General features: G+C 42.4%; 1 protein-coding gene across 7 annotated transcripts in view; it reads right to left on the bottom strand.

The window, feature by feature from the left end:
- Window positions 1–26556, bottom strand: part of WNK2 (WNK lysine deficient protein kinase 2) — a 114474-nt gene that overhangs the window by 44351 nt on the left and 43567 nt on the right. For 6 of the 7 annotated variants that reach the window (XM_065642981.1, XM_065642979.1, XM_065642984.1 and 3 more), the window contains exons 5-12: window positions 26235–26392; window positions 16633–16721; window positions 15532–15751; window positions 12564–12852; window positions 9371–9567; window positions 6620–6733; window positions 2806–2997; window positions 1215–1754 (exon numbers count right to left, since the gene is read on the bottom strand). In XM_065642981.1, the coding sequence (XP_065499053.1) occupies window positions 1215–1754; window positions 2806–2997; window positions 6620–6733; window positions 9371–9567; window positions 12564–12852; window positions 15532–15751; window positions 16633–16721; window positions 26235–26392 (1799 nt within the window). The remainder of the gene's footprint in view (window positions 1–1214; window positions 1755–2805; window positions 2998–6619; window positions 6734–9370; window positions 9568–12563; window positions 12853–15531; window positions 15752–16632; window positions 16722–26234; window positions 26393–26556) is intronic. The other variant, XM_065642983.1, reaches the window with a different exon arrangement.

Here is a 26556-nt window from a genome sequence, read left to right as displayed (position 1 = left end):
CAGAACGGGCCTGACTGAATTCCCTTTAAAGCCATTAGAAACACTATGACTAACGAGCTCAGTGGGAACTCTCGGGCTCTGTGTTGCCTACATTTTCACAAACAATATTTCTGTACCAAATATACGGCTGAAGAGAAAAATATAAAAGATGTCCTACTTTGAAGATGCTGTGATATAGCAGGTTGAAATGGGATGTTATGAATTTTAATCAATACGTTATGGCAAAGTGATGTAGTAGAACACAGATTTTCAAGAATGCTATTATTAACAGATTTAGTGCTCTCTCCTCCTTGGGTCAGACTGCATTTCATGTTGTCAGATCACAGATGTGGCAATAGAAGTATTTACAGACTCATGTCAACAAGTTCTCTTGTAAAAACTGCTACTATTAGAAGCTCCATTTTATGCTGTGTTTCTTTTAAGGGGGAAAGGGTCTGCAGCTAGAATAATTCTTGTCTGACAGACCTCTTCTGTGCAGTTTTCTAGAGTTGTTACAGAATGGCCATTTCCCTTTACTGTTTTATAGCAATTCTACATCAAAACAGCTCCACCACCCTGCCAGCTCACCCATATTTTCCCGGGAGCGTACAACAGCCTCCGTCCGCATTGTGCACAGAGCAGAGTCATGCTGCGGGGCTGGCACAGCTCAGCCTCTTCTGCCATAGGAGAACTGCGGCTCAATCCTCTTCCGTATTCGAGATGGGAGAAGGAAGAGGGAATCCAAAAAGTGCTCCTGTCTGCTCACTTTCCAAAGCCTCTTAGATTATTCCCTATATCCTGTATGCAGGTTGGACATGAGGAAGGAATTTCTTACACTGAGGTGGTGAGAGCCTGGCCCAGGTTGGCCAGAGAGGTGGTGGACGAACCATCCCTGGAGACATCCCAGCCCAGGCTGGACGGGGCTCTGAGCAACCTGAGCTGGTGCAGATGTCCCTGCTCAGGGCGGGGGTGACACTGGGGGAGCTTTGAAGGTCCTTTCCAACCCAAGCTATTCTGTGATTCTATGATCCTCAATATTCACTTAAGACCCCGCCTGCTTTACCTGACTTCACAGCTCTAGCAACCAGCTGCAGGACCAAGGTCTAGAAGTTCACAAAGCATCTTAAGAGCACAGAAAAACCCCTGCGTGTTTCAAGGGAGAGAGCCCCGGGAACGCCTGCCTTCACCAACCACCCTGGAGTCCAGGCCCGAGTGCCCCGTGCCCAGCACGTTACCTGGTGAGCGGCCGCGGGCGCGGAGAGAGGCTGCTCGGAGGGATGGACAATGCTGGGCTGCAGTGACTGAGGAGGTGGCGGTTGCTGCGGCTGGGACACGGCCTGCGTGCTCTGCGTGGGATGGGGCGAGGGCGCCTCGCTCGCAATGATCTGCTGGAAGGTGGCCGGGTAGATCTGCTGCGGGGGCAGCGGCGGCACCGCGGGGTGCGGCGGCAAGGCGGGCACCCCCGGCGGCGCCACGGCAAGCAATGGGATCGGAGCAGCCGACATATTTGGCACTATTGTTTGGCAGGGCAAGACCAGAGACGCCACGGTGGTGTGGGGAAGGTTGACGGCCTGCATAGGGAGGGCGGGGGAGTTGGGCGCCATGGGCAGCGCAGGGTTCATGGGCAGGCTGGGCAGGAGCACGGCTGGAGCAAAGTACTGAGAAGGAGCAGGGATGGGGGGCACGTTTGCAGCAGGTATGTCAGAGAGGGTTGGAGGAAGGCTGTCAAGTCCTGCCAGAGGAGTAATTGCAGGAATGACAGGAAACTGGGGAATCTGAAAAAAATACAATATCATATGAATTGCAGGTGCTTTCACTGATGGTACAAAGTAGTTTCATTTGCCATACAAGTATGTAAAAATCACCTGTGCCATGATAATTATATCTGTTTGTTAATCACTTCATTTTCTGAGGTTTGTAAACAGTAATGAAAACTGACTTATGCCTAAATCATTAGTAAAAGAAAAAATTCATTTTGGGGGGGACGTTTTTATAGCTTAAAAGATTAAAACTATTTCTAACACTAGCTTGAAGCCTTCACGTAACATACTGATTAAAAGCTGCCTTCATTTTCACAGAAATGAAAAGGAATCAGACCAGACAAAACACAAAACTCGTTCGTGCAAAATTCAGCAAGACAATTTAAACCCCTTGTCTTTAAACAGGCTGGCAGCAACCCAGGCAGCATGGAAGATCCCATAAAAGGGTTTTTACAATCAAAACCTCCCAGTGACGTAGCAGACCGTGACTGCCCTGTCACCACGGAAGCAGTTTGCTTTTTCCCTTTGTCACGAGCTGCTTCCCATCAGGGTGGCTGTCACCAGCAAACACCAACAGCACCAGAAAACCCTTCCTGGCCCAGGAAAGGGTCCGTCCCCGCTACTGAAATCAGAGACAGGGCTGAGAGCTTGGGAGGGGAATGGGTGGGTGGTAGGGAAAGTGGTGACATCAGGAACTCAGAAAAATAAAAATTAAAAAAAACCGGGCAACTTCTCGTGCTCTTAAGCCTGGGATGGGGAATAGAGTATGCCAGAGAGGAAGGTGCCGGGGAAAAAAAAAAATGCAGTTATTGCAAATTTTTAACTGCCATTAACTGGACTCTCTAGGCATAACACAGGATTACTCACAAAGGAGTTTTTTGCTTCACCAAACAAAAACAAATCAAAGAAATATACAGGAATCAGGAAAAAAAGCTATATTCTTATGGAGTAACTAAATTGGCATGCATTTAAAATAGACACACAAAAACCTGCAAATCATGTTAATTATTAGCTGGGAAGCTTTACTCAAATGGATGTGTCCACACACCGTTTTCCAAGGCGTTACCTGGGAAGGGGCCACGGGTGGCAGCTGCGGCACGGCTGGGATCTGCAGGGGTTTCAGGGGGGTGCTGGGAGCCGCCACCTGCGAGCTGGGGGGCTGGAACTGGGGCAGCAGATGGGGTGCCGGCTGGAGCGGGCACACAGGCTGGCTGGCCAGCACCTGCTGCAGGGACGCTGGCTGCGACAGGGGCTGCTGCTAGAAAAGGAAAGAATAAAAACAGGTTATAGCCTGTATATTATGGAAAACAGCTCAGTGGACACAGCCACCCATTTCTCTCTCTAGCCCAAGCCACGTAGCCAGAACAGAACTGTCGCTCAGAGTAGGGACAGTTTATAGAAGAGAAGGGCACTCCTAATTTAAACACTGTACAAAAGCCTCTGTTTAAAACATACTTAAATGCAAGATACATTACCTGAAAAGACAAGTTCTAACTGTCTTGGAAAGGTTATTTGTAATGACTCAAACTCTTTAAACCCCCAAGATTGTTCTGGTTGTCTCTGTAAAATCCCCACCTACTAACTTCAAAGTTTCCTACGATGCAGATTATACCCAGCTAATCTTGGCATTCAAAGCCTGACTACATAATGTAGCAGGCATTGAAATATACGACACTTATTATCTGAGACATGAATAAAACACAATAACTATAGTAAAAGCTAGATCCCAGTTATTTCTGAGGTTCTGTAGTAACAATGCGGCAGCCAAAAAAGCAGTTTTACCCTCCCAGGGAAAACAGTGCTCCACTGGCCTGCCAGGTTTTATACAGTAGAAGAGAAATCAAAAGCTGCATTAAAGCTGAAAGTAATCAGTAACAAACTTCCACGTTTTCCATGCTACTAGCATCTCCTTCTTCAGTTCCTCTAATTAATGCTGAAAGTACTTTAAAAAACCCCTCTGTGTCAGAAGGATGGAACCGGTGCCCCCAGGATCGATGGTTCCACGCAGGCTGTGCAGCACACACAGCCTCACACCAAGCCCAACAGCCAAAAGGTAACTTCAAAATGAATAGCCAAGCATTATAATTTTTCCTCTTCACCACTTCCACCATAAATCGGTATTGTAATATTTTGCTCTGCACTTTTATAGTGGCAGGATTCTTCAACCAGTTTTTAGGTATTAATACAATAAAACTGCAGAAGGTGTATCAAGGAAGCAAGATGCCATCCACTCTTATTGGTAAAATTCAAGCACAACTGTTGAGTTGCCAACACAAGGATAAGTGAACAAAAGAGTATTTGTCAAATGGTGTCAAGTGTCCAGGGCTGGACGCACCAAATGCCACAAGCAGTGCAAGGGGCAGCACCAACAACCCTGCACAGCACCAGCAGAGCTGCTTAGTCCTGCCTGCGTGTTCACCTTGCCATATGGAAGAAAAAACAACAAGGTGGCTCTGTATTGCAGTTTCTGCCATTGCAGGTTTTGGGAAAGCAGGGGCATTTACCCAATTAAAATCCCACACCCAAGGGAACAGCAGTGCCAATGTGAACAAGCTCAGCAGGAGCCTGGCACTGGCGATGGGAGAGAGCAAACTGGTTGAAATGGAGCCCATCTGCGGCACGGGGGGATCCACTCGTCCCATGGCATCGGGGGACCCACTTGTCCCACAGCACGAGCTCTGCACCACGGGCTCTCCTGCCAGACCCAGAGGAGCAGAGCAGTCCCAGGCACGCGGGGCAGGGCTGGAGCAAACAACCCAGCGCGGGTGTCTCAGCACCACGGGCTGGGTGAATCCACAGCTCTAACGGGCTGCCCACATACCTGTGGATCGAGCACACTGACACGGGCTGTTCACTCTGCCTGCGACTCCGCTACAAGCACTAAAATTGCGCTTGCGGAAGTAAGCGGCTTCCTAAAGCCTCCATTTCAAATTCAGCTTGTGTTTTACAGAATGCTTGTGAATTGGATGAGGCACACAGAGGACAAAATATCCCAATGAATTATGCTAACTTTGCCTCATTATAACCGTAACATCATAAATGCAGACACCCAAATTGGAAAAAAATAAACAAACTAGGAGATGCAATATTGATCCCACATGTCTGAGCCAACAGCGTATGTTCATACAGGATCATTTGTTAGACAGATGAATTTTCTCACCCTGATTTCCCATTCTTTCCTTAACCTGCCCTACCGTGCATCTGAAAAAGACTGCAGGTCTCCAGCGTTCAGGGCAACGTACCTGGAGACTCTGGGAACACCAGAACTGTTAATACTTCTGTCTGAGGCACACAGGTGTTCTGCAAAGTTCTGCACAGAAAACTTATCATTTTACTTATTTCTGTAACAATAATACTGTACAAAGTCAGTCTTTTATTTGGCTTCCTGGCAAGATTAGAAAAAGACAGACTAGTTATTAAATCTTTTTACTATCAGAATTATTTCAAGATACAGCAAAGCTGTGAGGAAAAGGCATATGAAAGAATTTGAGTAAGTTGGGCAAATATCCTTTCCCAAAGCAGCATTTACTCATGGGGGAAAATAAACAACAGATTTTGAGCTGTCATCACAAAGCTCCAGGGGCCACTAGAAAGATCTGGACAACTGGTAAGGTCCTAAATTTGCATAAGTGTAAAATTTTTGGCTGAAAGAACCATGAGCATACCCCTGCCCTTCAGAAAAAAAAAAAATCCCATATATGACAAAGCTTCCCATAAGAATGTGTTTTTCAAGAAGAAAAAAATACATTGTTCTTATACTGATGCTTTCAGAAGAACAGAGCATGTTAAAAAAAAAAAAAAGGCAACTCATGCGATGAATATTTATAGCTAAAAAGGTTTGGAGAGGTATGAAACAAGCCAGTCGAAGTATACAGATGCTACCAAAGGAAGCCAAGCTTTTTGCAGAATCTCAAAAGTGAGCCACAATTACCACATCGTACAGGTCTGCGGCTCACACCACCGCTGCGCACAGAGTCAGCTGCAGCCTCCCCAGCTGCTTCATAAATACCTTTAAGGAACACAGGTTTTGCGGGGAATTTGATAATTCGAAACACACAAAATTACTATTTGTATACATTTCAGAGAGAGACAGATTATTCTCTTGGAAGATAAAGCTACTGGCTGGATGCCTATAGTGAACTATACTTAACACACATGCACAAGTCAAAAAGCAGCATTGCCAAGGATTCAAAGACAACTGACACCAGGCAACAGAGTCTCTCTCTAACATTTTAGAAGGAGGTACCAAATAATAATGCAAAATTAATAAAAACCTGTTCAATTATTAAGGACCAACCAAGTACACTGCAATCTGTATGAGGCTTCAAGCCGATGCTGTTAGGCCACAACAATCACAGAATGTCAGGGATTGGAAGGGACCTCGAAAGCTCATCCAGTGCAATCCCCCCGCCGGAGCAGGAACACCCAGATGAGGTTACACAGGAAGGTGTCCAGGCGGGTTGGAATGTCTGCAGAGAAGGAGACTCCACAACCTCCCTGGGCAGCCTGGGCCAGGCTCTGGCACTCCCACTGGGAAGAAGTTTCTTCTCATCTTTAAGTGGAACCTCCTGTGTTCCAGTTTGTACCCATTGCCCCTTGTCCTATCATTGGTTGTCACCGAGAAGAGCTAAAGAGACCCAGATCCCTCAGACAACAGAAGAGCAGCCCTGACCTACATCAAGACAGTCTAAGGTACCACATGATTGTCCTCAAGCCTGTTACCATCTGTCCCTCAAACCCAGCGGCCCTTGCCACATCCCCAAGTCTCTCCAGTGGCAATTTCAAACACCTCAAACTTGCTACCAGGGATGGGTTGGAGCAGGGCGCAGGTAAGAAATGGGAGGGGAAAAAGCACTTTTTGGTAGCGGGCAAGCCCTCACCTGCTGGCTGGCCATCACGGGCGGCAGGGAGGTGCCGGAGGTGGGCTGGACCACGGGGAACGGCATCGGTGGCTCCTGGTAGTGTTGGGGCCGCGGGGGCCCCACGGGCGCCGGCTGCAGGAGGGAGGGAGAGCAGGTGTTAGAGCAATGAGTCTGCGACCACTCATCAGGAACGGAATCGCAAGGGAACAGGCTACTTGGTTCAACACAGAGCGGGGAAAAAGGATGAAAAATTATCTGCAAGGAACGGAAAGTTACTTAATCTAAACATGTGGCAAAAAGCCAGCAAATTCCAAATCAGACAACCAAACTGCATTGCATTTCTTTCTGGAAGCAAGCGTGCAGACCAGAAAGACCACTGAAAGCACACACAAAGTGAGAATATACCAACAGCAGCAAAATTCTAACTGGGTGAAAAATAATATCTTCACAGAGTTTTATAATTTCATAAAGAATCTTCATCTTCCAAAAAGGCAGGTAATTTACTTGAAATGGATGTCAAGAAAACAAACAGAGAAATGAGAAACAAATTAAAACCACACTGGAAGTGAAAACAAAATTCAGATAGGGTTCGTAAAAACAGTTCTCTAAAACTTTAGCTCAAAGTGGATAGATTAAAAATAAACAATATGTCAGACTGAGGCTCCTAAGCCTAAAAAAGAAAAACCTACTACAGATCCAGTTATGTGTTTGTTATCTTGATATATCATCTCCAAGATAAATATAGTGATTTTCTTTTCATTTTGAGTCAGATTTGTTTCCTGTGTGTGTTGATATTTTCAAACCTTGGAACTTTTTACCCAAGTTATCGCAGGAAGAAAAAATATTGAAATACCGTCACAAAAATAAAAATTATGAGAAAAGATTTTGCTCATGAATAAAGGTTATTGACTTTCCAAACTCTCTTGCACAAAAAAAGTAATACATTTAGGTCAAAGTTACTGAAACCTATCAAAAGCAAGAATGAGTCTGCTCGAAAAGAGTATGTTGCACAGCTCAGATTAATAATATTTAATATTTTTAATTTTAAAAAATTGTGTCTTGACCATTAGATTTAAGAGTTGGTAAGCTGGTGTTCCAGGTGAACAAGAAATGAGGAAGGATGCGTCCCAGGAGACATATGCACATCGGAAAGGTGGTTTTCACACTGGAGGGAGCCGGCTACAGATGTCAAGGATGAATCTTTTTTCTTTCAGGTAAACAGTCATGTTTCAGTGCATTCACAAAACACAGTTCATAATTTCTTGCAGGTATTTCGGAAAATTTAAGGTAAAACCAGGGAAAATGATGCACTTCCTAAGTACGTAGGGTAAACCTGGATCAAGCAGGAAAAAAACCTATTGGTCCTGGATTTTATTTTTTATTTCTCTAAAGTCAAATATGATGAAACTAAACCAAATTAACCTACCACATCGTGACTGTCATTTTTACTGGGCAGGCTGGTTCCAGGGCTCGGGGCAGCTGCTCCCCGCAGCGCCTGCTGGACACCCGGGCCGGGACCATCCGGGCACGCCGGCTCCTCCACCCGCGCAGGATTCGGGAGGCAGAACGTTTTCCGCAGCTCTCGCGGATCTCACAGAAGAACTGGTCTGCTGGCTTATTGTGTATTGGAAAAATTGATGTAACGGCAGCAGGTCTAAACTTGAACCGCATGGCGTGCTGGTTGTGGTAGAGGCTGAGACACCGAGTTCTCCGGGAGTTGGCTACCAGGGCAATGAGCATGTTCAACAGGCATTAGGGAGTCTTTTTGATCCATGACATGTTTTGATCTTGGCCAGGGTGAAATGAAGAGGCTGGGTCTGACCAACGAGGTTGTGGAGGAACCATCAAGCTCTGCAGGGCATGCAGAGGTCCCCAGTGCCACCAGAGGCCCCTGCTGCCTCTTCTCTTGTCCACAGATATGCGTTTTCCTCTCCTGTTCCTTGGGGAAGGGACATTGCAACTGGAGTCAAGGCCACAACAGGGTCACTGTGGCAGTGAAAAGCAGTGTGAGCACTGCCTGTCACCTGTGACAGGTGCAGACTGGAGCGCGAACATGGTGCTGCCACAGTTCGCAAAGGACTCAACACATCCACATTGTGCCTCTCACTGGAAGCACCTGAAGATTTATGTTCGCTCACATGTGTTTGTTCTTGCACCAGCGGTTCCATTAACTGCTTTTGGTCAAGGTCATAACAGCACAACACCAGGAGAAAGCGTGAACGTCTGACTGGGCTACCAGTGCCTGTGCAGCCTCAGTACTGGACGGACATCGCCGAGTCCGTGCAAGATTAAATCCAAACCCAGAGCCAGAAACGCCATGACTGGACGTGTGCCCCTTGTCACAACTGGAACATCATCAGACCCAAGAAGCTCTTGAACAAATGAAGGACCAATGTGTGGCTACACTGACAGTGAGCAAAACCAAAACAGAACAGTTCTCAAATACAAGTGCAAGTTCAAAACTAATCATTGCAAAGCTACTAATGTAGTTCAGCAACAACAGATTGAGAAAAAGCTTTTTTACTGAGTTTGACAGCTGCCAGTGAAGCATTTCTTCAGAATGGCATGTACAGCTAGTTATATACCATCAACTACGTGCACATTTCAGATCAACTAGAAATGGGTTACTGAGCCAGTCACCATCGAGAGAGGTGAGTGAGGAACATATAAATCAAGCCCTGGAATCCACACCCACTGAAAACAAGAGTACAGATGAGCCATTAAGTAGGATGGAGGCTCCAGAAGGATGTGGCGGAGCCACAGACTTACCGCGGCAGGCGGCTGGTAGTGTCCCAGCGGCGGCAGCGCGTGCGGCAGGGCCGGGCCGTCGCTCAGCGGGGGGCTGTACACCCGCTGCAGCGCGGGGGCTCCTGCCTCGGCCAGCGACGAGTAGATGACGCTTTGCTGGCTGCTCTGCGAGTCCGAATAAACCGTGGACCCCTGGCCGCTGTCAAACGTGCTGTCAGCTGGAAGAACAATTTTTTTTTTTTTTTATTAAAAGCTCAACAACAAATGTTCAAGTAATTATTTTAGAGCAAGGTCAACACTGGTTTACATAATTAGCGTTTTTCCTACCCTAGGCTTTTCCATTATATAAATAAATTCTACAACACAAATGTTATTTTCTACAAAAGGCACATACTGCTTCTCCTAAGCCAAGAACCATCCCCATGGATTTCTGTGCATGGCAATATTTTAGGCACATTGATATTTCCTTTAAAGGGCATAAGGTTGACGTTAAGAACTGCAGACGTTTATAGATTTTGTAGGATGAAAGGAAAGGAAACCCCAATTGTAATTTTCATGGCAGATCACAATCTTCTAGTTAGATCTCCCAGGGATGCGCTGACTTGAACACCTATTTTTATTACAAAATTCTTTATATTGTACACTATTAGTTCAGCAAATCATACCCTGCTTGAGTATACAGCAATACCTTAGGATGAAGAACAGATAAAATAATTTGCAGGTTTGCAGTGAATTAGGAGAGATATGTCTGCTCTCCCTACATTCTTAACATGCATATTATACAGATGTAGAAGCACTTATATACATGGAAGAAATGTAGAGGTTTTCCTTTGCTCTTGCCCTAAGACAAGACAGTTTTAGAGTTTAGAATTTTGCTGTTTAAAATTAATAGGTGCATTCAGGGTTCTGTTGGAGTTTCTCATGCAGGTGCTTGCCCAGCGAACCTGCGGAATTGCAGTTATGGGCACTGGGCAAGCATCTTGTCTTTTCTCAAACAAAATAAATCTTTTAACTGTACTGTTGAGTATTACTGATTTTAAAATGTCTTTTCATGATTCTGAAGCCTGTAAAGTACAGGTGCCCAGCTCTTCTTGAGTATAAGCCACTGTTTTCTTCATTTGAGAAATTATGAGACAAGACTGTAGCTTTAAGTATCCAAAAAACAAGTAGCTTGTAACAGATTTAAAACTCAAAACTGAAAGAAAACTAACAGAGTTACAAAAAATAGCTTAAATTATAGGCAAGCTTAAATGCTATTTCTTTTTCTAACACTTGCCACCTACTCTTTTTTCCATATTCCAAATAAGGTCTTATTTGGCTTTTAAATAATATATATTTTTTTAATAGCACCAGAGATGACATTTCTTCTCAGTACTCAAAAACTATTCTCCCAACTGTTTTTTTTTTTCCAAAATTAAACTCTCCTCTATATTTCTTGAGCTTATTTCTAAAAAGTCAACGTGACCCTGCTCTAAGAAGGCAGAAATTCCTGCTGTATACACGCTTCCATTTTATTACCAACCGTAATGTAAGAAATGCAAGAAAAAAAGTATGATAGTAGAATGCTAAAGTAAAAGCTGTGAATCAGTCTCAGATTTTTATAGGGCAACATGAATTACATTAAGTTATTAATTTAAATTTTTACATTTAACCTCAGATAATTATATGAATTGGTAGACCAGTCATCTATAGAGGTCTTAAGGCCTAACATCACTACAGAAATGTTCCAAGACATCTGATAGTGAATTGTCAAATAATACCAAGTACTGGTTAAAAGTTGAGGAGTAGGAAATAAACTGGGGGGAGTTTATATTTAGTATCAAATTCTGCCAACTCATGCCCCACAGAATCATGGGAAGCACAAATAGCCTCATCGTACCACTGGAAACAGCCATAATTATGCTGTTCCTCAAAGGAATTAGATAGTGTGAAAAAAGTATATGATAAAAAAATAAGATCAATTTAGCCTCAGAAAAAAAGCACTGTTAATACTGCAGTATTTGAGTGTTATGCAAATATGACCATTTCTCATATCTTAGAAAGGTTTGTTTTCTTGTAGAGGCATGCTTTTTATTTTAGTACTCTAAGCAACCTCTGTCTAGCAATTTATACAATATCTGAATTAAAGCAGCTGTTCTCTTTGCTAAAGATAATGCATCTTTAATTTAAATATGGTTATATAAGTCCAGAACAGTAAAACAAACATTATAATAATTTAGTAGCAAAATATGTACATCACATTTTACCACAAAACTGGCTAGGAAAAAAAAAAACCAACAGAAAAACTCGTAAAACTTCAAGTCTTCCATGCTAAATATAGCTGGCAACATTTCCTTCAAGATGTTTAAATGCATAAATAGATTGAGATTTCAATACCAAAGCTTGACTCAGTAGCAAAGGCTGATTTTAGGGGACAGAGCCAGGAACAAGTTACTTTAGGGATATAAAGGCACTCCTGCCTCTTGCCTTGCTGTTTGCTCAAGAGAAGTCTGGCGGTCAGAAATAGAAGGAAAAACCACCTCTGCAAGCAAAGAGAGCATCTGCATCCAGAACCAAGGACCCCCAGCATCATTAGCATCAACCCATGAGGTCTGGTGCTCCCTACGCGCATGATCAAACCGCAGCTGATATTTCCACAAAACAGGGAAATCTTGAATTACATCATGTGGCATTCAGAGATGTATTGGTTTTTCTGCTGTAGACCTTTGCACAAAAACCTTCAGACAAGCCATCACGAGCAACTCACAAAACACCAGAAACTGCAGCACTTTGGTTTCAGCAATGTTTGTGTTTGAATAACCAGCTCCACATTAACAACATCATTAGAAAGAGCCACTACTTGCTCTGGCCAGTTTGGTGCCAATTCAACTTCTGCAGGCTCTGAAATTGCGTTTCACACAAACTTAGTGTTGTTCACACCATCTGGCATAGAAAACATGTATTTTTTGTGTCTAGCAGCAGCTCTTCTTGATTTTCCATTTACAAATACATTTTCTCCACTCAGTGCTACTGAAGGAGAAGCTACCTCTTCAACACAGGTTTTCCTGAAACTTTATTCCTTTCAAAATTGTCGTGCATCTGCCCGAGATACTTGTGTTCTTTGAGCTACTGTGCTAAAACCTGCGGCTCATCTCACCACCAAGCTCAGGTCATCCTTGATTTTCCCCCTTGGACATTACTCCCTGTGGGCACAGCAAACCAAGCTGAGACTTACAGGCGACAGAGGTGACGCTGGTGGGCAGGTTTGGCTGGAAGGGGTGCTGGTCGGCCTCTGGCTCCTCTGACTCCGACAGGACATGGTGGCCCGTGTGTGAGAAATAGGTGACCTGGACCTGCTGGGCATGCGGTGCCTTCAGCTTCTCCAGGCACTCCGAGTCGCGGCGTTCCTCCGACTGCATCCTCGGCCAAATCCGCTCTCTTCTCCACAGTATTAACGCTACTCGGTCACGTATCGACTTTGCAACTATCTTGAGATCATTTTCATGAAAAAATCCAGAGTCAATCTACAGAGGAGGCACAAACTTAGCAAGGTTACATGTGCACGGATGGCCATGCACACACAGGTATTACTCAGATCTCTTCCTAACAGAGAAAACATCACTTTGAAATAAAATGAATTAGATATTTATACCTGACAAGAACAGGAACTCAAAAGCTTGATGGTTTGGGGTTTTTTTTTTAAATAAAACTTCTACCCTTAATGCATTTTAAAACAACAATATGTGATTTCTAAGACCCAAATATACATTGGGTCAATTTATTCACCAGTTAACATGAAGGAGAGCAAGTTTAACTGCAGATAAGCTTTTTTTTTTTTTGGAAACACTAACAGAATATTCAAAAGAGGAAAGAAACATCTTTGTAAAATGGTCTTTGAACAATGCAACCGGACTAAACCATACAACCCTTCAATCAGAATTTATTGCCTTAACCTTTCATATACACAGTTCCCCAAACTGCTGTGCTTGATATCACAGCAAGTCATGAAGGAAAAGATCTTAACAGAATTTCATCTCAAATTAACTCTCTTAAAAGCTGAAGTCAGTATTGATTGACTTCTATAAAGAAAAAGCCTATCATGGAGGCAAATGTGGGCTGTTCACATTTGACTGAATAGGGGACGAGGCCTTCTCAGAATTCAGCTGTTCAATAGGTAAAATGGAAATTTGTCTTTGTGCTATTTGTTGGCATCATCTGTTGCAGTGCAGGGTATGAATTTTAGTTTAACAAGCACCTACCAGAGATTTGTCTGCTCTCCCTACATTCTTAACATGCATATTCTACAGATGTGGGAGCACTCACTTACATGGAGGAAATCTAGAGGTTTTCCTTTGTTCTTGCCCAATATGAGATAGTTTTCCAGTTTAGATTTTTGCTGTTTAAAATCAATAGGTGCAAAGCAGCTTAAAATACAGCTGGAGATGGATCTGGGTATTTTCCAGACCTCACTGACACTCCTGAACCGATGAGCCAGCAAATGCCACTAACAGGAGGGAGTCACTGGGGAGAATCACCAGGTCCAGAGAACCTTGGCTGGTATTAACTAACCTGCCCAGTAGATAGATGCTTCATGATGCTTCTTTTTTAAAAAAAGAAACCCCAATTCTTATTCCTGCATGTCTCTATAGAGAAAGGTTGAAGTCTAACAGACATACTATTTTACAGTACCAGCTGGTTTTGAAACATAATTTAGGTTGCAAAACCACCAAAACATTTCAGGTTCCTTTGGACAGGCTGAACACTCAACTACTGAAAACCCATCAATTATGGTAAATAATTCCCCATACATTCCTGCACTCTTCTCTTTCACAGCACATAAACCAACACAAATTGCTGGAAGCACATGGCTTTGCTGTTCCACAATTCAGAAGAGCTAGAAAAAGACATTTAGGAATGAAAGTTCCCCTTTGCCCCCAGCTGCCCCCGACAACAGCCTCCAGTTTGAAAGCATTTAATGTGCAATCACTTGGGTAACTCTGAATGTAATAATAAAACACATGGTTTAAAATAATTTGGGAAAGGGAATAGCATCACAGTAATTAGGGAGTGATCCTTTTAAGTATACTTTTCACAAGAAATATTTCTTCTTCAAAACAAAATAAGAACTATGGGCCAAGTAACCTACAGAACTTCAAAACTCCAAATATTTCCAAAAACATTTAAATACAAAATATAACAGCAAGTAACTGTACCAGAGCAACTTTTAAATCAAATTAGTTCTGTAACAATACATTGCTTGTAAAATATTTGACCTACTACAAACTAATGACAAGAAGATAGAGAGGCCTGAATTTCTCCCACTAGATTTGGAGGACATGCTGATGTAAGGCAACATTCCCAAACTGAGTGGCAATGACAACATCATTAAGCGGGATCCTTTGGGATTTAGGATATAATAGGAACATTTCTGCAAGCACCAGAAAATTCAGACCCTTGACTAAGTGTTTACTGATTCTGTGTTTCCACGAAAACTTAAAGAACTGCAGTAAAGGCGTCACTAAAATACGCATTCAGTGACTATATAGTGAAATTAAAACACAAAATAGTTTTTCTAACAAAACCCCACAAGTTCTAAAGAGACAGAAATTCACCAAGTTAAACTTATCTGTTAAATTCCAAATCTTATTCCTAACTCCGTGCAGTGGGCTTGAATCTAGTTTCTATTTATGTTCTGCGATAGAGAGGCTGACCACAGACTTTCCTCATCTACATTCCTCCTAAGTTATACCGACAGAAAAGATGGGAAGAAGCGTTTTGAAGAATTCAGTGCAGAATATTTTATGATTGAACTCTTGAACTCTAATTTATTTCAAGCTGCTGTCTGAAACTTATCCGATTCAAAAAAAACCCACCACACTGAAGACATTTAACAGCTAACAGAATCTGGCAAAGGAGTTTTCAAATTATAAAAGTCAAAGAGACCTCTCTAGTCCCTAAGCTATTTGAAATGTCATTTCATGCATCTACTTTCATACTTGGCAAACAGTATTTTCCAGTTATTAGTTCTTGCTTGTTTACCCCTTTATTTTAGCATTCATTCTAAAAATCAATGCAAACTGCTCGAACTAGACACCTGGAATGGTTTAAATGGAAGTTACTTTACCAGTCTCCTTCCTGCCATCCTTTGAGATTTATGCACTACTTTATATATATACATTTTTGTCAGGAGAAGTTTATTTTACCATTTCTTGTGCAACATCATCAGGAGTTTCCTTCTCCAGATCAAAAGTAAACTCAATGGCTCCATTATCTTTGGGTTTTCCTTTCAGTTTCTTAGGATCTTCTACCCAGAGTCTTAAGGCAATAGAGGATTTCCTACCATGGTCTTCTTCTGCAAGTTCCACTCTTACCCCAGTATCTTCAGCAAAAAAGGCATGGCTTAATAAATCTTTAATTTCATATCTGCAATGGATATAAAGAATATTCAAATATTGCAAGTTTTAAGCACTTTCAGAGAAGTTTGTGACAAGAAACTCCTGTTAAAGGCAAAAACATTTACAGTATGTTTGGTGTTCATCCATATCAAATTTGCATTCTTAGCAAAGAGACAGTATTTGCAGTATTACTGAGGACCACTCAAAAAATGTTTCCTCTTTCAAAGCTTCACCAATATTCATAGACCATAAGCATGCACAGAAATGCAGATTACAGCTCTACTCAGCTTTTCTTGAGTAGAAGCTTGATGAGTAGTAAAAAAAAAAAAAACAAAACCAAAAAACGTTCTCTCTAGGTAGCCAGTCGAGGTCCCTAAAAACCATATTTGGTGAAAGTTATGAAATACTGAACAGTAGAGACACTCATCTAGGAGAGGCCAGTATAAGAAGATCAGGTTTGAAAACCAAAGCTGGAAACAGGGCACAATGAGTCTCCCTGTCCAGAGGGGACACGAGCCAGCGGAACCTGTGAGAGGAGCTCCTGGCAAAGCCTCCACCACGTCACATCTGTGCTTGACCTCCAGCACCAGCCTTGGTGCTCCCCACAGAACCTCCCGAGCGAGATCTGAGCGACGGGAGTGCGGAATGTGCTGGAATCCGCCAGCTCACATGTTCAATGATGCTTTCTGACCTTATTCTTTGTAGCTGAGAGGTTGAGGACACAACGGCATTTATTCTATTATCCTGACGTTATATGGCAGGAAAGCAGGCAATCATTTCTATTTTATTTCCACTCTGCATTTTCTCCTGCTCCGGGGGGACCCAGAGGCAAGAGCAAAAATCCACAGATAGCTTTGAAATCCCTACATACACATTATTTAATAGACAACTTAATCACTTGAAACAAACCTTTCTTCTTTATTTTTGCAAATGCACTCCCCAATTATCTCCTTAATTTCAGGATCAGTAACTTTCTCAAAGCTTGCTGGTTTTATACCCTAAAAGGATAGAGAAAAACAATTTAGTTTAAAAAATAATTACATTATATCTCTTAAGGACATTTTCCCTACATTTTACAGTCAATTCAACCCTTGGAGCAGCTAGTACTTTAAAGTCGTTAGTCTTAATGTAAAACTGAACTGAAGATTTAGGGCTACCATATTTTTTAAGTACTGTTGCACTTCAAAATAAGCACATGAGTTTGTACATTAACTCAGCCAAACACAGGGCAAATCTCTTTACTAGCCTTTGCAAAACTTATTTTTATATCCTATGGACTCTGAAGTCAACATTCAAGAAACAGGCAATTTTAAATTTTCAAAATAAATATTTTCTGAAATTATTCCTGTTATTTTTTTTGCCTTAACTCTCAAAATGCTAAATCATAAAGACAAATAATCACATTTTTCTTCAGCTAGCCAGTTGCAAGAATAAGTCAAAAATACCTTGGAAGACCCATGCAATATTCCATATTCCTGTTTCCCACCAATCTTTTGCTTTTCTACATCTCCAACTCTCGAAGACCCCCACCCCCTCCAAAAAAACACCCCAAACCAACCCCAAAACCAAGCAGGGGAGCAGGAGAATATGCCCAGCAGCTCTGCCTTGCTCTTGCATTTCCTCAGCACATCATTAGAATCTCATCAGGAATGAGTGGTGGAGCAGGTGTAACCTATAAATCAACCTACACATCAAGTGCAATCTCTGTCAAATGTTAGCATTTTTGCTGGGAGCAGCATCCAGGTCTAGATTTGGAACAGCTAAACCTACGAGCGTGGCCTTTCAAGGAGAAAACCCAACCGCTCATTGCAGAAGAAAACTCAGAGAAGCCAAGTCCGCTTCCTCATGTCAGGAGCTCTGGCTCAAGGCTGGTGCTACTGGAATAATTTGCACTTCTTGCAGGTTAGGTGGGGTGGTTTTAGGAAGATGGAGGGGGTTTGAAAGCCAAACACACACTTCTAGGGCAGTCATAGGTCATCTTCCCTCCTTCCTAACGTTTCAGGACAAAGTTCTTAACTCAGCATGATCCCCCTCAGGGTACACAGCCCCTCAGTTAAAATAAGGTATATCTTACCAACAGAAAGAGAGACTGAAGGAGAAGTAGTATGCAACTTTGCAGGCTTATATTATGTGATCTTTGTGTACATGTTATCCAGAATAATTAAGTTAGCCTTTTTGTTTGTCATGTTCAGCTTAAACCACACAAAAATTCATTCAGTTTTAAAAACCACGTAACATCAGTACCTACTAAAACAAGATGTATCTGGATGAAAATTTGACAAAATTAATCTAGGAACAGATTCTACAGTTAGACGCTATTACTTAAGGACTCAAGTGTTTCCAATGAAGTCGGTAAGTGGAATAAAAAGGAAATATGACTCCCTTTATTGAAAAAAACCAGAATCTGATTAAGTACATAACCGAATGGGATTTGGACATTTAACTCCATTCAAATCCTTTTAAAGTTTCACCCTGAAAGAACAGTAAATAATGGATCATGTGGGGGCAGATAAGGAGGCCTGAATAGTAGACCTGGGGCTCACCTGATACTGCCTTGGATTCAAAAAAATAAAACGTATTGCAGACATCTTCAAGTACTTCACTAAATGTGGTCTTAAATTTTATGGGTGAATTTCAATGAGGGCTGGCATGTCTCTGAGAATTTCTGAATATGCCAGCATCAGATTATACTTCTAGCTCTTCGTTAATATTCTATTGCCATTCAAGGCTCAGATTCAACTTTAAACCTGGATTTCTTTATTTATTTCAGGGCAACCATTCCCTTTTTGTCTTAAAACTCAAGAGTGAAATATGTCATTCATAAATTCTGAAAAAAGTGGGAACAAAACAAAATAATCCCTATATGTGCCTGGCTGGCTGTGACCCACTAAAAAGAATTATTTGCTTAAGCAAACCTAAATCTTATTTATGAGATGAGAGTTCAAATTGTGTATATTAGAAAAATGTGTCAAAACAATAGGGAATGTCTAGCCTCTCAAAGCCCAGGCTTGCTTAAAACAAGAAAAACCACATCATGGTGTGCCGAGAGACTTTAAGAGAGCTCTGACACCCCAGTTAGGAATGAAAGAAAAATTGCCAAAAGACATTTTTAGCATGAATCCTCTATACCCTAATACATCCTAAAGCTACAGGAGCACATTGTGTTCTCAGACAGGGAGGAGTTTGAAGAAATCTCTGGTAATTCACAATGGAAAGCAACAGCAAAACCTACATTTTCAAATTCTTCCATTTGCTAGAGGAAACCACCGATCTCCATCTCTGTGAGACTTATCAGGAAGAATGGGTAATAAAGACTATAGCTTAATCTTCACTGAAAATTATCCCCCACACATGCATCTGTATCAATTTAAGGGGGGGAAAACACGACCAAAAACCCCCAAAGCTGCAGCAGAGGCAATTTTCACCGCACTACCTGAAGAGCTTTCAGCTACCCAGAGGAATATATCGCTCACATATCTACATGCTCAAGGGAACCTGCCAATTGCTTTTTATAATTGCACAGCACTTGATCAGTATCTTAGCACAAACTGAACATATGAGACACAAATAACGTAAGGCATGTCACAGAATCTCTCCATTTAATTTTCTTTTCCAGAATTCATGAACAATCTTCATTTACGTGGCTTGACTTGAACTCTGCCATGGTGGGGATGCAGCAGGTGGGACATGCTGGGCACCTAGAAATTCAGTTTGCCCTGAAAATGGTCCTTTTGACAGATCCTGATGTCTGACCCCTATTTTTGACTTTAAAAATTGTTTCCACAAAAAAAAAAAAGCAGCAACTCCTTCAAAGACTATTTTACTTTCAACATTTTTTGAAGGAACAGTGACTCCAAACATCTATTGTATTCACCTACTGAACAGATATGCTATGAATAGGTGACTAAAACAAACAAGGACAAAATATGCACAGTGAAGTACTGAACAGAGCTGCTCTGAAGCGTTTTCTCAATGCCCATATGCTATAGTGCGCTTTTGCTCCTTAATCTTCATTAAAACCTCCAAGGCCACCTCATTGTGATGCTGCAAACCCTCCCTGCAGCGCTGGCCCTGATGCTCAGAGCCTCCCACAATGAAGGGGGTTTATGCGAAATACAGGTTTCTATTTGCAATCAAAGGACTCGTCTTGTTCATTTATACAAAAGCCATCTGTCTTTCCTGAGCGTTCCCAAAGAAACATGGCACTGAAATTCGAAGTGTATTAGCTAAGGAATTATCCATGACGGTTTGAAAACTGCACAGCCGTCTCGTAAACAAGGTAAATTCAACATCATTGCATCTGAAATGCAGGGCTGGCTGGCATAAGGTGCATAGGGATGTTTTCATACAAATTCTTTATATATATACATACATATTAGCACTTAAACACACAATCCAAGAGCAAAATGAGAGAATATCAAATAATATCCCTTTAGAAAATTTCTCTCTCGAACAGGATGGGTTACTTGGAATCCCTCATCATCACTCAGTCTCCTCACCTTTTTTCTGAAGGGATTAGATTTGAAATACATTGCGCTCCAGAATATGATATTGGAGTCTATGGTCAGGCACATAATGGTTAAAACTGTAGTGTTCTCTATGTCGAGGGTAAGCACGTGTAGCTTGTTTTTCAGAGGTCTAAAAGCAGCCGCTTGCCATGTTTCCATCAGCAGAGCTCACTTTTGAAAGAGCAACGCATAATGCTCCACAAGATGCACAGCGTGTGCCAGAGAAGTCAGCGTGAAGTCTGACCCATGCAAGCCAGTAATTTTTCTAAAGGCTCCTTTCACCCAGGTGCCCTCCAAGCCAAATATTCTCTTACTTTGAACTAAAACTCCATCTTCTACATGTAAGGAGTCTCTAGGCTCATGTAGTTCCTAGAAAAGGAAAAGCCTTCTCCCAAAAAAAGCTGAAACCATGTTTCCAACTGAAATTCCACCCTATTGCATACTCTCTGAAGTAAATGAAGTGAAGGTAAAGTTTTCTATTTTGTCAGGATTTTGTCCCATGACATTCGGCAGCAAAAAAATCACTCTGTGCAATTATAAACTAATCTCTATTTCACTGCAATGCAAATGCTAATCTAAGAAGATTATCTACAGGTATAAGATATCTGAAACACACAAAAAGTCAGTGTAATAACATTTATAACGTTATTTGTCTGTTGCTGCTGTGCTACATCTGTAGCATTTAATCTATACAAATAGTGTAGAGTATAGCCTTCAAATGCTGTGGCAGCATTCTGACAGCGGGCCTGTGAGAAACTACAAGTCAACGACATGGGAACAAGCGTTGGTAGAAGAATACAAGAAGCAAGGACTGTATACTGATTGATACATTAAGGCCAGAGGGATTGATACAGGACTGATACATCAAGGACAAGGGGGTAACTTGTGATAGATCAAAAAAAGCTTTTGTGGTAGCAACTTGTGGGAACGCAAAAAGTACCACTTATGTAATGCACAACTTAGCAAGTAAGTAATGCTTGAGCAAGCATCCTAGCAAGTATAAATACAAGCTTGACTTTGTAATAAATGTCTCTCATTGCACCTCATCGAGTGTCCGTGCCTCATTCGCTGCAGAATGCTGAGAAAACAGTCGAGACATTTATAAAAGAGAAACAACAGGAAAACTTAGAAGGCAAAAGAGAACACTATAAACATGTGGGTTGTTTCAAAGCGCAGGTCTGTGTAGAAACCCGCGGCTCAAGCTGCTGGTCGGCTGCGCATTCAGCAGCACCAGTGAGCAAACACTGCGCTGGACCTGCATGGGAAGGTCACAGGCTCCAATGGTTCATCACTATTGTCTCCATCAAAATCACTTGGCAGAATGATTAAACACAAAAAAACATCTGACTAAGAAAAAACATCAAGTTATGCATGAAAAATGAGATTATGGCATCAGAATGAAGGTCACTGCAAATATGCTGACCAGGAAATCACTTCAAAGCTAACTGCAGTAAAAGTGGCTTGGACCTGTTGCTTGAAAAATATTTATTTTCTGTTTATGTTACATAGCCACTTTATGTTTACACTCCATAATTCCATCTAAAAGCGCAGAGAGGTGACAAGTCCTAGCAAGCATGTCTCATCCGGCAAAGAGCAGCCCCTCTGTATATTTGGAAACAACTGCCACTTTATCCTGAACTTTTACATAAGTACATACAGGTAAAAACCAGAGTGGAAAGCTAAAGCAACAAATAAGCAATGTGAACATGGTCAGCCAGAATAAAAGGTCTCTTAAATAAGTATATTAATCTTACATGACAGCCATGCATAATGTGTAATACCTTAAAACAAAATGTAATGTCTCAGAAAGGTAATGTTTCTATTTTCCATACCAATAAGGGCTACCAGCGCACGTGACTTGAACAGCTACGACATCACATGTGTCTTATGCCCTGTTAGCAGGCAAGAGTTTAACAGTGTTAGGATGGAGCAGAAACAATTGAAAAAGACAATGGCAAAACCAGTGTAACACAGCAGCTGTGCTGGGCAGCAGAGGGAACGGGCAGCCCAGGGTAATCCAGAGCAAGGTTAGAGACAGCCTGAAGAATAAGGCACTTATTGTACATTCACCAGCAAGCAGTTGCTTGATGCAAACCCTGGCAAACAGTTCCAACCCCTTCAGATGCTGTTGGTACCTCCACCGGTTGCCACCACGATGCTGAGCCCCAGGCAGGAAAAGCGAGTTATGTGATATTTTTAAAATAAAAGCGTCAGGAAGCTAGACACAGCAATCACATTTTTACATTACACTGACTCTCAATTTAAAACACTCAAAATAGTGTTTACATTTCTGGTGCAAAAAAACCCCAGTTTCATCAAAAATGAAGTAAATTTCTCAGTGACAAGCTGAAATACATGACAGTGTTCAGGAACACTGCGCTATCGATCCCCTCCATTCGAGCAGGTCAGGGCCACCTTCTGCTCTAGTGAGAACCCCAAACCTCATCAAACACTGGGGAGCAAAGAGTCTAACCCATCCTCTTGGTTTTAGTCAACGCTCCATTTCTATACTCTATTCCAGTCTAGTAAAGCACAATGCTCACAATAGCTGCCACACAACGAGCCCTAACTCTTCATGGAAAGTGATTCTAAAGTTTTTTCATCTATAAGTTGTCACTGCCCCAGCTAACGGGGCAGAGCTCACCCTTCGGTGATGGCTCGAGGCCCCACACCCCAAATTCCTCCACAGCTACTCGCAGTCCCCGGTGCTGGCGGGGCGACTCACGCCGGTCCAAGCGGGGTCCCTTGCTGTTGCCAGCCCTCCCGTGGGTGCAGCCCCTCTGGAGAAGCTCTTGAGCCCACCAGGGAGGTTCCTTTGGGATGGAAGATCTCTCAGAGCTCGGCAGCTCCTCTGGCACCTTCCCCAAGAGGTCCACCCCCTGCTCCTCCTCCTGCAGCTCATGGCATGCGACAGGGAGCTGGTTAACCCTTTCCTTGGAACAGCAGTAATGCCAATTTTTCCATTTTTTCCATCTAAGAAATCTCCGTGCCCCTGCTCCCACTGCTACTGCCCTGAGTTCAGCTGAAAACAGCAGCAAACACACCCACCGTGTCTGCATCTGATGGTTTCTGCCTCAGCTTCCCCTGCTAGACAGCTGGTTCAAAAATACCTATTACAAGTAACAAAGTGACCTTTCAACAGCTTTGCCGTCAATACTCGTTCTTCATGATCTGCATTATTTTCCATCTCTCTAAAGTTGCTAGTATAAGACCAGTTTTACGAAGTTTTATTATAACCATCTTAATCCTCAGCTATGTAAAGGTTATTGCCACAGAATAGTTGGCTCAGGCTTTCATCGGTGTTAAAAAAAAAAATGACTACTTAAGCCTGCAAATTGAAATATAACATCTAATCAGGAATCCTCTGATTAATCATTATTCTTTGCCATCTTGGATATTGCTTTGATAAATGAGACTTGGTAGTCTTACCAAGCCTTAATTACCAATATTCCAGATGGTTAAGAGTCATACACATTCGAGTTTCTCTAGGTATGTGGGGCTCTCTATTTGTGGCTCTAAATGCATAGAACCAGGTCATCTTAACACCAGCCAACTGTGATGGCAGCTCCAAACACTTCTCACCCAACACCTGCCCCCGGCAGCAGGTAACACTCCGACACCTCCCAGGAAAGCCAGTTGGAATTAGACTGGTTAGACCGGTATCATGTTCAGGACATGAGGCCCCAGAGCTTAAAATTAGAAGAGGATCTTCTTGTCACCACGCGAAGCTTTAGAGCCCAAGGAGGTGCCTTCTAAGCAACGTACCAAGATGGCATTTAGAGCACATCCAAAGGACCACATACCTAAATGAAGCCAACAAGTGTTGTGCCAAACAAAACAAACTCTTCCTCGTAGGGGAGAAGTGGAATAACATGATAAAGCACCGTGTAATAACAACGTGGAACAAGCAGCCATCCTTATGCGGATTTGGGCAAGCAACTTCACTGAGCCAAACCTAGTTCACTGATCTAAGAAAATGTAGGATGCGTTTCCAGCAATGCTCTGCAGCCTCCCAGCCCTGCACCCCTCCCTTCCCCGCAGCGCCACCGGCAGCTGCTCCAGCCAGAGCCGTGTGAATAACTGCACTGCGCAGCCGCTGCTGCTGCCCTTTTTTTTTTTTAATTATTTCTGAGTAGCTATGGCTTAAAGCAACACTAAGAAGAGTTATACCACCAGAAATCAGGGTTGCAGTCCACTGGGAAAGATTCACTTCTACCAAGCTATAAATGTTGGCTTGCAGCAGTTTACACAAAAATGGGATAAAGCTGCTTCCCCTCATCAAATGCATCCTGCTTTCAGAAAGTGATGACATCCCTTGCGTTTCCAGCTGAGACATCCTCCTATATCTTGTGATACTGACTTCAACTTTCAAACACTGACTCCCAGATCATTCACATCCTCCCTCTCCCACCAGGTCAGTGTCACCACAGCTGGGCAGCACAGCCATCTACAGCAAGAGCACCAACGTCCCGGCATCACAGTCTTCAGCGGTGGGAAGAGACTGATGCTGAACAATACAAACTATACGCATAAAAATTAAACTGCACATAAACCCAACATCTGGCACATGCAACTGTTTGGGTATCTAATGAAACCATCCCTATATCCAGCATGAGATTAGCATACAGCAAACCAGAAAATGCAATTTTGACCTTGAGCTGTGTTTGCTGACTGCAGGATTTCACAGAACAATGTTTGCACTGACATGATTCAGAAAACCTCTTGGACAAAGCAAGTGGTCATAAATACCTTTCAAAATCAACAAGTTACTAAGTTTCATTTGGGAAGATTTTTGCTCCTAACAAGCAGTTGCGTAAGAGGAATACAAACTAATCTTGGGACCGCACTTTTGGAGACTGAGAGATGGATCTGCTCAATATCTACCATCTAAGCCTAACTACTCTTTCTACCTTATAAGTCAAATAAACAAAAGCAACCTTATCTGTTGCTAATCTTTGCAGGTTTTAGTGCAGCTTTCTTCCAAGGATTACCCTCTTCACATCCTGAGGGTGCAGACTGCATCTTTTGGTGATGCCCGAGGGCCAAACCACACAGCTCACTATTTTCTTCTGTAGCAACCGGATGGAAGGAAGTACTTGGGAAAATCTTTGACAAACCAGTCTGTTTAACATAATCTATCCTGAAAAAAACCAACCTCCTGTAACTCTCAGTTTCACTTAACCAAGTAGAAGAGACTATAACCACAGCTGCCAAAGCCTTTGGCAAGTCTCATTTCTCTGCAGTCAGTGATTTGCAATCTGATAGCATCTTACAGACTCAGGAGTTTTTTCAAGCATTCACAGTACAGCTCACATAGACAAATACATTTATCATCTGGGGTTGAGAGTGTTGGAGAGGGTATTTTATTTAGTGTAGAGATTAATTCAGATTGGCTTCTCCTCCAGCCTAACCTCAACTGAAAATGCAGCAAACCCGTTTTCATAGTTCCTTTCTGGGGATTACCAGGCCTTGCAAAGTTCCAAAACACAGATCTAAAGCTCCTCTGGCTGACTCCAAAACTAAACACTGCTATATTTTCCCTTTAATATCTTCAGATAATTTGTTATGCATACAAACAGAGAGATTCTGTGCTGGAAATCTAAATCAAACATCTTCCACCATAAGTATTTAGGCTGTAATCTATAAATTATTTGTTTCAGCTTCGTGTGAAACTTGATCAAGTCTGAAGAGTCTCCATTTAAGAGGTAAGACCAGAGCAAAGTATTTTCCTTGCTCTTTCTTCCCCATTTTTGGCTGATGGAGACAAAAATCAGCAAAGATTACTAAAACAATTTTCTGCAGCTGCAGTACAGTCAAACACAATCCAACTGTGGAATTACAAAAGTTTACAGAGAAACCTGCCACAGGTTTGTGTAACCCAGAGCTCAGATACCTCAGCTTCTACAACACACTACACATTCGACAGCACTGACACATCACTGAAATATGTTTTTAAACCTTCAGATTACAAAACCCCAGTACAAGTTGAGGATGTTTACTCACACAGGTTACTTTCCGGTAAATTTGAGCAGCATTCTGGCATTCTGAGTAAGGGTATTCTGAGGTAGCCATTTCCAACATGCACATTCCAAAAGCATAGACATCCACAGATTCATCGTAGTGTTCCTCATACATTTCCGGGGCCATAAATTCTGGTGTACCTACAAAGACACCACAAAAAGAACGCACATTTCTGATCAAGTCTAAATGGCTTTAACCACAATCATATAACCACACCTATAAAAGTGTGCCCACTATAGCTGTGTAAGGGTGCATGCAAGATTATTTCAAAACAAGGAAGGAACTAGAATAAGCTCAAGCATTC

Source organism: Caloenas nicobarica, chromosome 11, assembly GCF_036013445.1.
Source record: "Caloenas nicobarica isolate bCalNic1 chromosome 11, bCalNic1.hap1, whole genome shotgun sequence".
Classification (NCBI taxonomy): Eukaryota; Metazoa; Chordata; class Aves; order Columbiformes; family Columbidae; genus Caloenas; species Caloenas nicobarica.
This window is presented reverse-complemented; position numbering and strand designations above follow the sequence as displayed.